The 13,370-nt window shown below is 41.5% G+C and overlaps 1 protein-coding gene across 4 annotated transcripts in view; it reads left to right on the forward strand.

Annotated features, from left to right (window-relative positions):
- DUSP16 (dual specificity phosphatase 16) overlaps positions 1-13,370 on the forward strand; it is a 90,192-nt gene that overhangs the window by 60,354 nt on the left and 16,468 nt on the right. For all 4 annotated transcript variants that reach the window (XM_029955772.1, XM_029955774.1, XM_029955771.1 and 1 more), the window contains one exon: positions 901-1,064. In XM_029955772.1, the coding sequence (XP_029811632.1) occupies positions 901-1,064 (164 nt within the window). The remainder of the gene's footprint in view (positions 1-900; positions 1,065-13,370) is intronic.

Genomic DNA, 13,370 nt, shown 5'->3' on the forward strand with positions numbered 1-13,370 from the left:
AGGAATCTTGCCACAAGGCCTTTATGTACCCTAAGAAATTAGGGTCTGTCACCACTTCTTCACAGTGCTCAGCGAAATGACCAGTGGAGCCCAGGAGTCACTGGTAATTATGGGAGCCTTAACTGTTTAGGAAATCTCAAAGATTTGATATGGAGAGTATTTTTAAGAGTAGGGGCACATATGTTTGTGATCCCTTTGACATAAAAATCCATACATGGTAGGAAAATTTAAATTTAATTCTAGAATTTTTAAATTGATCAGTTTTATTTTGAAGAAATAACACCTGTCTTCAGTTCATGTTTTTTTTTTTTCAATATCCCCATTTTTCCTCTGTGAATGGTTGTCTTGGCTTGATTATTTGCAACTTGTTTTATTTTTTAAATATTTATTTATTTTGAGAGAGAGAGCGCGTGCAAGTGAGTGAGCATATGTGCGCCATCGTGGGAGGGGCAGAGAGAGGGGAAGAGGCAGAATCCTAAGCAGGCTCTGGGCTTGATTTCACAAACCATGAGATCATGACCTGAGCTGAAATCAAGAATCAAACGCTTAACTGAGTCACTGAGGCCCCCCCATTTGCTACATATTTTAAATCCTCTTTTACAGGAAAGTATTCAATTGGGTGATGAGGGGGCAGGGTGGAGATGGTAGGGTATGTGAGGTTGGAGAGAGGGAGAAAGAGTCCTGTTAGGCGTCTGCAGGGGTGCATCTCCCCACTGTGGCCGTGTACTCGCAGGCTCGCTGCCGGGCTGTGCGCCTCGCTCCGTGGTGGACAGCTGTGTCTAGGAGTACATGGACAGTGCATCTGTGGGATTTGAGTTTTCTTTTCAACCAGTTCTATTTGGGAAGGCTGGTTTTTATTGTTGTGCATGGCATAATGATTTTTATGATGTTTGTTCTTAGGTGGGTTTGCGGAGTTCTCTCGTTGTTTCCCTGGCCTCTGTGAAGGAAAATCTGCTATTGTCCCTAGCTGCATTTCTCAGCCTTGCCTACCTGTTGCCAACATTGGGCCAACCCGGATTCTTCCCAATCTTTATCTTGGCTGCCAGCGAGATGTGCTCAACAAGGTGGGTGCTTTGAAAATACCCTTCATTGCAGGGTTTCTTGTTAGCATCTGGAGAAACCGTGATTGCCCATCAGCTGTCGCTTTGAGCATATCCTGCTTCTAGAAAGGAAGTACACCATTCTCAGAGTGACTCCCTGCAGGCACCTGTGTTATCTTCTAGAGGGCTGTTTTGTTCAATGTTACTGATTGCCGTGAGAAACCTAAACTGTTGTCATATTTGCTTGTTCCTCAAAGGTCCAGGAGACCTGGAAGAGAACAGGATTTGTCAGAAGTGTAGCCTGATTTTCTGAGGGTAGTAATTGTTCTGTTGTAATCATTGGGCACATTCAGGAAGGCTGCTACTTCCTAGATTATTTTACATTATAAATGCATTTATTTACTGAGGCATGCTAGAAAGGGTCTCAGGTTGGGCTTGTATTGAGGAAGGGCCTCGTGGCTGGAGGGTTGGGGGCAGGAATCAGACGGTGAGGAGAAGGGCTCAGAGCACACACTGCAGGCTGCCCTGTCGGAGGCTTACCAGAGCCGTGTTGTTGAGAAAGAAGAGGGAAGAGCATGGACTTGCTGGAAAGGATGTGGGCCATACCGAACATGGTGTGCCTCACAGAGAAGCCCATAGAGATCAAGGCCGCTGTATTTAGTGGTATGGGGTAACAATAGTAGAACTAAAATCTGTCTGCCCACACAGTGTGTATGCTCTTCACCAGTAGTGCCAGGAAGCCATGCTATAAAAGCCATGCCCAGAAAAGAGGTTTTTCTCTAAAAAAGAAAAAAAAAAAAGCAAGCAGAGATCTTAATTTACCTGTTAGTGACTTACAGGTGCTACTTTTTATTTTTTATTTTTTTAAATGTTTTTATTTTTGAGAGACAGAGAGAGACAGCATGAGCAGGGGAGAGTCAGAGAGAGAGGGAGACACAGAACCAGAAGCAGGCTCCAGGCTCTGAGCCAGCTGTCAGTACAGAGCCTGACGTGGGGCTCGAACCCACGAACCGTGAGATCATGACCTGAGCCGAAGCCGATGCTTAACCGACTGAGCCACCCAGGCACCCCGGGGTGCTACTTTTTAAAGTTTGTTTATTTTGAGAGAGAAAGAGCGGACAGGGGAGGGGCAGAGAGAGAGGGAGAGAGAGAATCCCAAGTAGGCTTTGCACTGTCAGCGCAGAGCCCGGTGTGGAGCTCAGTCTCATGAACCTTGAGATCATGATCTGAGCCAAAATCAAGAGTTGAATGTTTATCTGACTAGCCCCCCAGGTGCCCCACAGGTGCTACTTACTTGTAAAGCGGGGAGGTACCTTAACATTTTCTTCTCAAGTAGTTGAAAAAGTTGGGCTGACCATAAAACTGGCTTCCAGATTGGCTTGCATTAGCACATGAAAAGCAAAAATACCCTGTCATTGGGCAGCAGTAAGGGATTCTTTCATTTTCTCTTTTTTGTTTTTTCAGAACTCCTACCTCTGTAAAATTTTGCCTTGACATCGTTATTGATATCTCTGCTTTTACTGTGGGAGGTTTGAAATTTGATAGTTTATACATTTATAACTGGGGTCACAGTTCATTTGAACATGTAATTATTATTAATTTTCTTTTAGAGATAATCAACTATGTCACAGAAAGCAAAATTAATTTCCTAAAGTTACATGTATCCCTGGGGTAAAGCTGAAGAAGTTTTAATTAATCCTCAATCAGAAAATAAAATAAAAATAAAGGATCCTGTTCTGATTGATCCCCAGTTAATACAAACAAAAAAACATAACCAGTCAGCAGGTGATTTACAAATAATTGTGTAATAGATCGTTTTTGTTACTTTTGACACTGAGTTAAATGACAGTCATTTTACTATGTTTAACCGACTGAGCCACCCAGGCACCCCTGACAGTCATTTTACTATGTACTGTTTCCAGGTTTAACATGTGTCTGTTAACGACTCGACTCCAGTCGTTAAAGTGGACCCTGGAGTTGAAGATGTGGGGAGAGGGTGGTTTTCTCTTGTGAATACTGAACAGGTTGAACAGGATACGTACACAGAAGCATCGAAGGAGGCGGTTGTAGGGAAGGAATGAGTTTATGGAAGTTCATGGGGGAAACAACCCAGGCATGGAGGTTTTTTGGAAGACTGTCAGGATACTCCTTTACAACAGATGTGTAGACTAGAGAATGTGAGAAGTAAGCATGGTTTGAAAATGGTGCACAGGAATCCCATAGTGACCTCTGGATTCATTGCTTTTGTTTTTAAAAAAAAATTTTTTTTACTGTTCATTTTTGAGAGCGAGACAGAGACACCATGTGAGAAGGAGAGGGGCAGACAGAGAGGAAGTCACAGAATCTGAAGCAGGCTCCAGGCTCCGTGCTCTCAGCACAGAGCCTGATGCGGGGCTCCGAAACTCACGAACTATGAGATCGTGACTTGAGCTGAAGTCGGACGCTTAACCGATTGAGCCACCCAGGTGCCCCAAGGATTCATTGTTGAGAAGAGTCCTAATGCTGACAGGGATTTTAGAGATCATGCAGTCAGCTGCCTTTCCCTGATCAACAAGGAAGCTGATATTCCACAAATATTAAGTGAATTCCACATCACCCAGCAGATGAGTTTTCAGACCAGATGTGACTCTGTTTAACAGATCGCTTGAACTGATCTTTCTGCTCAGCTCTCTGATTTAAACTTTACAGGAGAAATAATAGGCTTCTTCTCTTCCTGAAGATCTCCAAAGATGAAGATTCTATAATCTTTCCTAATAGTGCATACTTTTTATTAGAATTTTATTAGAATTAAATGTCTTTTTTATTAGAATTTAGAAGCTGAAGTTTTTAAAACATCAGTGATAAGATCACTAATTGTATTAGTTTTCTTTAAAATCAAGTGACACCAAAATATTTTAAAAAGCATGTCATAGAAATTTTATTACAGTAATATTTACCATTTAAAGTACTAGGCTCTTGGGGCTTCTGGGTGGGTCAGTTTGTTGAGCGTCTGACTTCATCTCAGGTCATGATCTCATGGTTCATGGGTTCAAGCCTTGCATTGGGCACTGTGCTGACAGCTCAGATCCTGGAGCCTGCTTCGGATTCTGTGTCTCCCTCTGTCTGCCCCTCGCTTGCTTGTGTGCTGTCTCTGTCTCTCTCAAAAATAAATAAACATTAAAAAATAAATAAATAAAGTACTAGGCTCTTTATGTTATTGCATTTAACTCATAATAGGATGAGGACGTGGGTTGGCTCTGAGTTGTCACTTACCTAAGATTTTGTGGCTGGGAAGTCATGGACTTCAAAGCTGGTCAGTGGCAGAGATCATCCTCAAACTCAAGCTACCGTTCTGGTTTTAAGTCTTGTGTTCAAATAACACCAGACATCCACATCTTCGGGAAGCTAGAACTCTCTAGAACAGGCTGTTAATGAAGGACTGACAAATCTAAACAGCTTATTGAATCACTACTGAGATTCTTTTCCTAGTTTTCCTACAGCACATTCTGTACTAGCACTGTCCACTAGAAAGGTAATATAAGCGATATACTTAACTTAAAATGTTTCAACAGCCTTATTAAAAAAGTAAAAAAAGAACAGGCAAAATTAATTTTTATAACCTTTTATTTATCACAGCATATCTAGAATATTATTTCAATGTGCAATCAATGTAGAAAAACTATTGCTATTTTCTATTTTTTTTGTATGAAGTCCTTAAAACTGGCATATATTTTATAATTGTTACCCCTCTCAGTGTGGCACAGTTTAGGTGCCCAGTGGCCTCATGTGGCTTATGGATACCACACTGGATAGTGTAGGTCAGTCCTTCCAACATGTTTTAATTTTACTCTGGTTTCCAAGGCATAGCTCTTCCATAAAAGACCATAAGAAGTCATTGATAGTAATAAGAATACTTTCAGTTTGTTTTCCCCTCACAACTGTAGTTTTATTTCTCACCATCTATTCTTTTATTCTCTAGTCTTTATACAAGAGTTGGAACAGGAATAGCTTATTGTACTAAAAGTAGTTTGCCGGTGCCCAGTTCACATCTGAACTGAGTGGGATTTGCGCAAGAATCTCTAGTTACTGTTGAAAGATGAAAGTTCTTGATTGTTTTCTGCCTTATCGCGTAACATTTCCAGTAGAGACTTCAGTTTCACACTTAAATGCATGAAATGTACGATGGAAGCACCTGTTGCCAGTAGTCACGAAACCAGCGCTATGTCTGCGGTAAGTTAGCAGTTGGTTCTGGCGCCCCCTCGTCCCCCATCTGGACAGTGTGCTGTTGGAACTCTTGGTGTTGCTCATCTCACTCTTGGAACGAGCAAGGCTGGTTTTCTTGTGCCGCCCGGTTGTGCTGCCTGCCGCTGGGATGACCGCCACCTTCTGTTTTCTTACCAGAGCTGGCAGCCTAGACACAGACTACTGCCTCCAGGGTTCCTGTGTGGCCTAGGAAGGCAAGAGGTCAAAGTTATGGTAAAACTACACCACACAGTGTGCAGGTTGGGTAGGCAAGACCACTTCATTCCACAGTGATGTACAGGATGAGGTGAGTGACCGTAGGACTCCTGCTACGGGGGCAGCCTGGGGCGATGGTTGAGAGCTGACCTTGGAGGTGGGCAGTTTTGCATCCCAGTTCCCTACCTTCCCAGCCATATCACTTTAGCTAAGTTGTTGAATCTTGGTTTCTTCACCTACAAACTGTCACGATTCCTGCCTTCTAGTGTTCACGTGAGTTTCAGACGAGATCGGGCGCGTTCAGGGTGGTATGGCCGTAGACATCACGTGAGTTTCAAATGAAATGATGTATGCCAAGCACCAAGGACAGTTCGTGATTCTCAGGGCCCCTAGTCAATGTCATCAAGCAGTGGGGTATACCAGAGGCTAGGGTGAGTGGTGGGCACACTGGGTGTGGTTGATCAAGGAAGGCTAGATGAAGGAAGTAGGACTTAACGTCAGTTTTGAAGGCAAAAACGAGTAGCAAATACAAAAATATTTATTTGAATTGACTTCAGAAAGGAAAGGGACAATCCCATTATCTAGAATTGCAATGCCTATGGTGATTTAATGTGATCTTTCTCCTCATTCTAGCTGACTCTGGGAAACCTGGCCAAGTAGAGCAGTTTTATTAAGGCTGTATATCAATCTGTGTTCCATTTATTACTCCATAGTCTACATCAGCAGTTTATAGGACTCAAATTAGTCCCAACTACAGGGCAGAGTTTATTTCATGATTTAGGAGAGAGAAGCCTTTAGAGGGAAAAAATTATGAATAGAAATCATAATCAATAATAAAATAATGAAATAAAGATTTATTTTTGACTCAAAAATGTTATATTTGAAAGTTTTCTTGTGTACTGAAGCAAGAATCCATCTATCACCACACAGTTATAAATTTTTTCTTGTGAGAATTCTTAAGATATGCTTGCTTAACAAATTTCAAATATACAATACAGAATTATTAACCACAGCCACCGTATTGTACATGACATCCCCATGACTTATTACTGGAAGTTTGTCCCTTCTGACCACCTTCACCCATACACCCCCATATGTTCTCTGTATCTTTTATTTTTATTTTTTTTTATATTTACTTATTTTTGGGAGATACAGAGCATGAACAGGGGAGGGGCAGAGAAAGAAAGAAAGACACAGAATCTGAAACAGCCTCCAGGCTCTGAGCTAGCGGTCAGCATAGAGCCCAATGCAGGGCTCGAACCCACAAATCTGTGAGATCATGACCTGAGCTGAAGTCGGACGCTCAACTGAGTGAGCCGCCCAGGCACCCCTGTTCTTTGTAATCTCTGAGTAGACTAGATTCCTTTAGATGTCACCTTTAAGTGAGATCATATAGTATTTGTCTTTCTCTTATTTCACTTAGCATAATGTCCTCATAATGTTGTCACAAATGGTAGGATTTCGTTCTTTTTTTAAGGTTGAATAATCCTGCACCATATACATATACTGCATCAGTATCTGTTCATCGATCCATGGGACCCTTACCTCTATCTTGACTGTGGTAAATAATGCTGCAGTGAACATGGGGGTGCAGATGTCTCTTCAAGTTATGGTTCTCATTCCTTTCAGATATATACCCAGAAGTAGAATTTTTGGATCATATGGCAATTTTATTTCTGATTTTTTGAGGAACCTCCATACTGTTTTCCATAGTATCTATGCCAATTTACATTCTCACAAGCTATTTTTAAAATAAGATAAAGTGTAAGGGAAGTAATATTTAATGAGACGCTCATATTATGTGCCAGTTATTTTGTCCTCATAATAATAGCTTTATCAAATGTACCTCATTAGCCCTCCTTTATAGGTGAAGAGACTGAAGCTGAGCGGGGTTAGATGACCTACTCAGGACCGTTCAGGTGGTATCGAGCAGTAGCATGCTAGGATGTGTTGTGGGTTTTCTGGGGCCAGTACCCATATGCTTTTCATTGTTCTGCCACACAGAGTTCATCCATGCAGCGGGGGGGAGGTAGAGCACACGGGTAGGGTAAGTGTGGTTAGAGGAAATTTATAAGAATTTGCTTCTGATTATTCACGTTTCTCAGTGTCCTAGGAAACCAGATCCTCCATCAGCTGAGAGTGAGGAGAAAAGGGTACTTATGGAGAATTTGAAGACAAGGGGAAATGGGTGGAACGCCATATAGGAGAGAGGGAGACCAAATGGACTAGGGAAATAAAGCGATCGCTGAGAGCATGAGTTGGAATTGAGATGGAGCAGCGTTGTGGAGTAGTTTTCTCTGGCCGCGTTCCGCTGCGTGGGTACAGATGCACACCAGATGGAGAGTTCGGTTTACCCAGGGCTGGCACCCGCTGGGCAAGTGTGAAGAAGCTTTAGTGGTATAAAGGAGTGGAGGGGGGAGTCATTTATAGTGACTGACCACAGAATTTCGCTTGGGCAAGGGAAGCAGACAGATATCATAAGGATGAAGGGGAAGAAAGCGGGTAGAGTCAGCAAAGAGTAGATCCAGAGGAACGGAAGCATTCCAAGAGTGGTGGTGGGAGAGAGAGCGAGCTGGGAGGACGAGGAGGAAGGGTCCGAGATGGAATGTGAAGTCAAGGTGAGGGACAGGCTGTGCTTGTTGGTAATGACTGGGACTGACCAGGTCTCATTTGTGAGTGGTCAAGATACGAAGTTTCAGGAACTGAGAGACCAAGATGTCAGAAGGACATTTGAAGCCGGAGAAGATTATTTTGCTAGCACGTGTTCACAGATTTAGCACAAAGTTGAGCTAAATATTAAAAGTATAACATGAGTGCCTCCAGAAGCTTACAAACTGATGCTTAATTATGGGGCAAAGAAATACTCAGTTGTGTAAACCAAAACGGAGCAAATGCCATAAATCTCTCTGCAGAGTGTAGTAAGGAGTCCTTGACATTCATGTGCGAACGAGAGCAGTCATTCTATAAAACAGACCCGTTCTTCCTAATTGTAGTTCCATCCCAGCACTATTGTCAGAAACATTGACGTAAGATGACCTCCCAGTCACTTACATATACGTTTGTGAAAACAGTCAGGAGAGCAAGTTCACAGTAGATACAGCTGCATGAACATTCAGACCTCAGAGATTCGCCCACCTCTCAACCCGAGGCCCTGCAGGTGCCACCCGCCTTCCGGGAGCAGGAGGTGGCTGCTTCCACTGCTGGGGTGGTGTGTGTACCAGGGGGCACGGTGTTTGTTCTCAAGCCTGTTAGGCAGCGTACTTGTTGTTGTAATTATGCACATTAATTAAAATATTACATACACCGTGAACTATGAACGAGGGAAGAGTGTTATTTTTCTGTGACGTAAGTTAAATGTTTTGGGAAGATTCAAGAAAACCAAATTGCTTTATATCTTTTTTGGTCTAAACTAGGGAACAGTAAGGCACATAAAAATACCTGAGGGGTAGTCATAAACCAGGATTCTATACTGAGGTTGTTTCACAGGTTTTTGCTTTTCTGAAAAATGGAAACTCTTAAGTAGTACATGTGTTTGGTTGTGATTTGCTTAAGAACTCCAGTCAGCTAACCCCTACCCCCAAAGAACAAACAAACAAAAAAACCATGGTCCAACATCAAAAATTAGTGAATTAATGTACATTTGTTTTAAAGTGTTTCAAGTGTATATGTATCCTTTTTACTGACTTTTCCACTGATGTAGTTACTGCCAATCCAGATTACATAGTGTGTTTAATTTAGTAGCCAAATTGTATTTAAATTTCAGTTGGTAACATCTTAGGATTTTTGTTTGCCTCTTTTTTTTAAAATTAGCCATGTTGGGGGCACCTGGGTGGCTCAGTCAGTTAAGTGTCTGGCTTCAGCTCAGGTCATGATCTCACAGTTCATGGGTTTGAGCCCCATGTCAGGCTCTGTTAGCCATGTTATATGTATCAAGTCCCATCTTATTACAAAAAATTTCAGGGAATAGCTGGATAATTGACTTAATAAATAGTATTTTTACAATAAAATTTTTGTAAATCAAGTTATATTTACCATTAAGATCACATCCTTTTTCTTATTTCATTTTGTTTAAATTATTATTTTTTATATATATTTTTTAGTTTATTTACTGTGAGAGCACAAGTTGGGCAGGGGCAGAGAGAGAGGAGAGAGAGAGATATCCCATGAATCATGAGATCATGACCTGAGTCAAAACCCACGAGTCGGACACTTAACCAACTGAGCCACCCAGGCGTCCCTGTGTTTAAATAATTTTATCGCTGTTCAATTTTAATATATTAATGTCTTTTACCGCCTTTCTCCTTTTGCCAGTTATTGAAAATAAAATGACTACTGGGGTACCTGGCTGGCTCAGTGACAAGCGAGAGCATGACTCTTGATATCAGGGCTGTGAGTTCAAGTCCCAAGTTGGGTGTAGAAAGTACCAAAAAATAAATAAATTAAACCTCAAAAAAAAAACCTCTACTACTTAAAAGCATCTTTTATATAAGTGAAAAAATTTTTGAGATATACACAGCATGGGAAGGTTGGATTTTTGATGTATCTTGAATGTGTCAGGTCAGAATGGCACTGTTTTCATGTTTCCATTCTGTCCAGCCTGGTGGTGTTGCTGCAGCTTGGTGCGTGGCACCAGGCAGCACAGGGCACTGGACCTGCACTCAGGGAGCCAGTCCCCCCCTGCAGCAGTAGATACCAGGGTAAACATGGCAGAGGCCAGCACTGTAATGCCTGTGGTGACAGCTGAGGTGACAATAAGGGAAAACAGAGCAAAATCAACACCTTGGGTGAGTCTCCTCAAATGTGCCTTGAAGTCGCTCTGAAAATCTCAAGAAGTTCAGGCCAGAGTGGCCCCTCTACTTTCTAATTTATTAATGATAGTTAAAATGTGCATAAAGAATTAAATTAAACTTTGTATTCTAATACTTCAATCTGGTTTTTTTGTTTTGTTTTTTTACAGTCTTAGGGTCTTTTATTTATTTATTTATTTATTTATTTATTTACACTTACCATGCCATGAATTCATAGGGAATGGGCTCCGGCAGCTCAGGCTCCTGTCCGCTGGTTCTCACAGTGTGCTTCTCTGAGTGGGGCAGTCCGGTGCTTCAGCTGAACCAAGTACCTTTCTCCTTGGTGTCCTTCTTTTTCTGATCATTTTCCTTCACACGATTCAGAGCAGTCTCAGCTCTTTGAGTGTCTAATATGCTCAATATGTACATTAATTCTCTCAGCAAGAATCTTGCCCTTAACTTGTTTGTTTATGACAATGCCAACAGCATGCTGGGTAACGCTGTAGACTCTTCCAGTTTTGCAGTGTTAACATTTGTGGGGCGTTCCTTTTTTCCTTATTTATTTATTTTTAATTTACATCCAAGTTAGTTTGCATGTAGTGCAACAACGATTTCAGGAGTAGATTCTGTAATGCCCCTTACCCATTTAGCCCATCCCCCTTCCCACAACCCTTCCAGTAACCCTCTGTTGGTCTCCATATTTAACTCTCTTATGTTTGTCCTCCTCCCTGTTTTTATGTTATTTTTGCTTCCCTTTCCTATGGCCATCTGTTTTGTATCTTAAAGTCCTATCAGTGAGGTCATATGATATTTGTCTTTCTCTAATTTCTCTTAGCATAATATCCTCTAGTTCCATCAATGTAGTTGCAAATGGCAAGATTTCATTCTTTTTGATTGCCGAGTAATATTCCATCGTATATGTATACCACATCTTTTTTATTATTCATCTGTCGATGGACATTTGGGCTCTTTCCATACTTTGGCTATTGTTGATAGTGCTGCTTTAAACATCGGGGTGCATGTGCCCCTTCAAAACAGCACACCTGTATCCTTTGGATAAATACCTAGTGGTGTAATTACTGGGTTGTAGGGTAGTTCTATATTTAATTTTTTAAGGAACCTCCATACTGTTTTCCAGATGGACTGCACCAGTTTGCATTCCCACCAGCAGGGCAAAAGCATTTCTCTTTCTCCACATCCTCTCCAACATCTGTTGTTTCTTGAGTTGTTAATATTAGCCATTATGATAGGTATGAGGTGGCATCTTGTTGTGGTTTTGTTTTGTATTTCTCTGATGATGAGTGATGTTGGGCATCTTTTCATGTATTCGTTGGCCATCTGGATGTCTTCTTTGGAGAAATGTCTATTCATGTCTTCTGACCATTTCTTCACTGGATTATTTTTCAGGTATTGAACTTAATAAGTTCTTTATAGATTTTGGATAGTAACCCTTTATATGATATATTGTTTGCAAATATCTTCCATTCTGTTGGTTGCCTTTTGGTTTTGCTGCTTGTTTCCTTTGCTGTGCAGAAGCTTTGTATTTTGATGAAGTCTGTGGGGGCATTCCTTTTTGAACAGTGCCCATTCTCTTGATGTCCACAAAGGAAGAACTCCATGTTTTCTAAAAGGCCTAGAGAACATATAGCAAGTACCTCTCTTCTTTCCCTTTTTGTTGGTCATTTGGTGAATCACTGGAAGATGGCGGTTCTGGATGAAAGGAAGCTAATTTGCAGGTTTTTAAATTTTTTATTTTTTATTTTTATTTTTGAGAGAGAGACAGAGTGTGAGCAGAGGAGGGGCAGAGAGAGAAGGAGACGCAGAACCTGAAGCAGGCTTTAGGCTCTGTGCTGTTAACACAGAACCTGACACACGGCTTGAACTCGGGAACTATGAGATTATGACCTGAGCCGAAGTTGGATGCTTAACTGACTGAGCCACCCAGGTGCCCCTAGTTTGCTTAAAAAAATTTTTTTTAATGTTTTTTTATTTTTGAGAGACAGAGCATGAGCAGGGGATGGTCAGAGAGAGAAGGAAACAGAGAATCTGAAGCAGGTTCCATGTTATGAGCTAGCTATCAGCACAGAGCCTGGTGTGGGGCTGGAGCCCATGAACTATAAGATCATGACCTGAGCCGAAGCCAAAACGCATAACCGACTGAGCCACCCAGGTGCCCCCCCCCCCCACCTCCCGTGTGCTTTAAACAGAACTTTAGCAGAGCATGGCCACTAAGGACAGGTTCTGAAGATGGATATACTTGATGTGAACTTTGATTCTATCCCACTTGCTGTGTGACTGCAAATGTTGTGTAGCCTTCTAAGCCTCAGTTTCCTTATTTTTTAAAATGGAGATAATAATAGTAGCCACATCAAAGGGTGGTTGTTAGGATTAAATGAGACAATCTATTTATTTATCATTAAATTTTTCATTTTAATTCTAGTTAACATGCAGTGTTGTATTACTTGCAGTGTACAGTATAGTGACTCAGCATGTCCATACGTGACCCAGTGTATATCATGACAAGTGCCCTCCTCAACCCCTATCACCTGGTCAGCTGTCCCTCCCCACCCCTCACCTCTCCTCTGATGACCATCAGAGTTTATCCTCTGTAGTTAGAGTCTGCTTCTTGCTTTGTCTCTTTTTTCCTTTGCCTGTTTGTTTTGTTTCTTAAATTCCACATATGAGTAAAATCATATGGTATTTGTCTTTCTCTGACTTATTTCACTTGGCATTATACTCTTTAGCTCCATCCACATCATTGCAAATGGGAAGATTTCATTCGTTTTTATGGCTGAATAATATTCCTCTGTGTGTGTGTGTGTGTGTGTGTGTGTGTGTGTGTGTGTGTCCCATCTTCTCTATGCATTCATCTATCCACAGATACTTGGACTGCTTTTATATAATTTGTTTATTGTAAATACTACTGCTATAAATATAGGGATGCAAATATCCCTTTGAATTGGGGTTTTTGTATTTTTTGGGTAAATACCCAGTAGTGCAGTTAATGGATCATAGGGTAGTTCTATTTTTAACTTTTTGAGGAACCTCCGTACTGTTCTCCAGAGTGGTTGCCCAGTTAGCATTCCCCACCAACTGTGCAAGAAGG

Source organism: Suricata suricatta, chromosome 10 (assembly GCF_006229205.1).
Source record: "Suricata suricatta isolate VVHF042 chromosome 10, meerkat_22Aug2017_6uvM2_HiC, whole genome shotgun sequence".
Lineage (NCBI taxonomy): Eukaryota > Metazoa > Chordata > Mammalia > Carnivora > Herpestidae > Suricata > Suricata suricatta.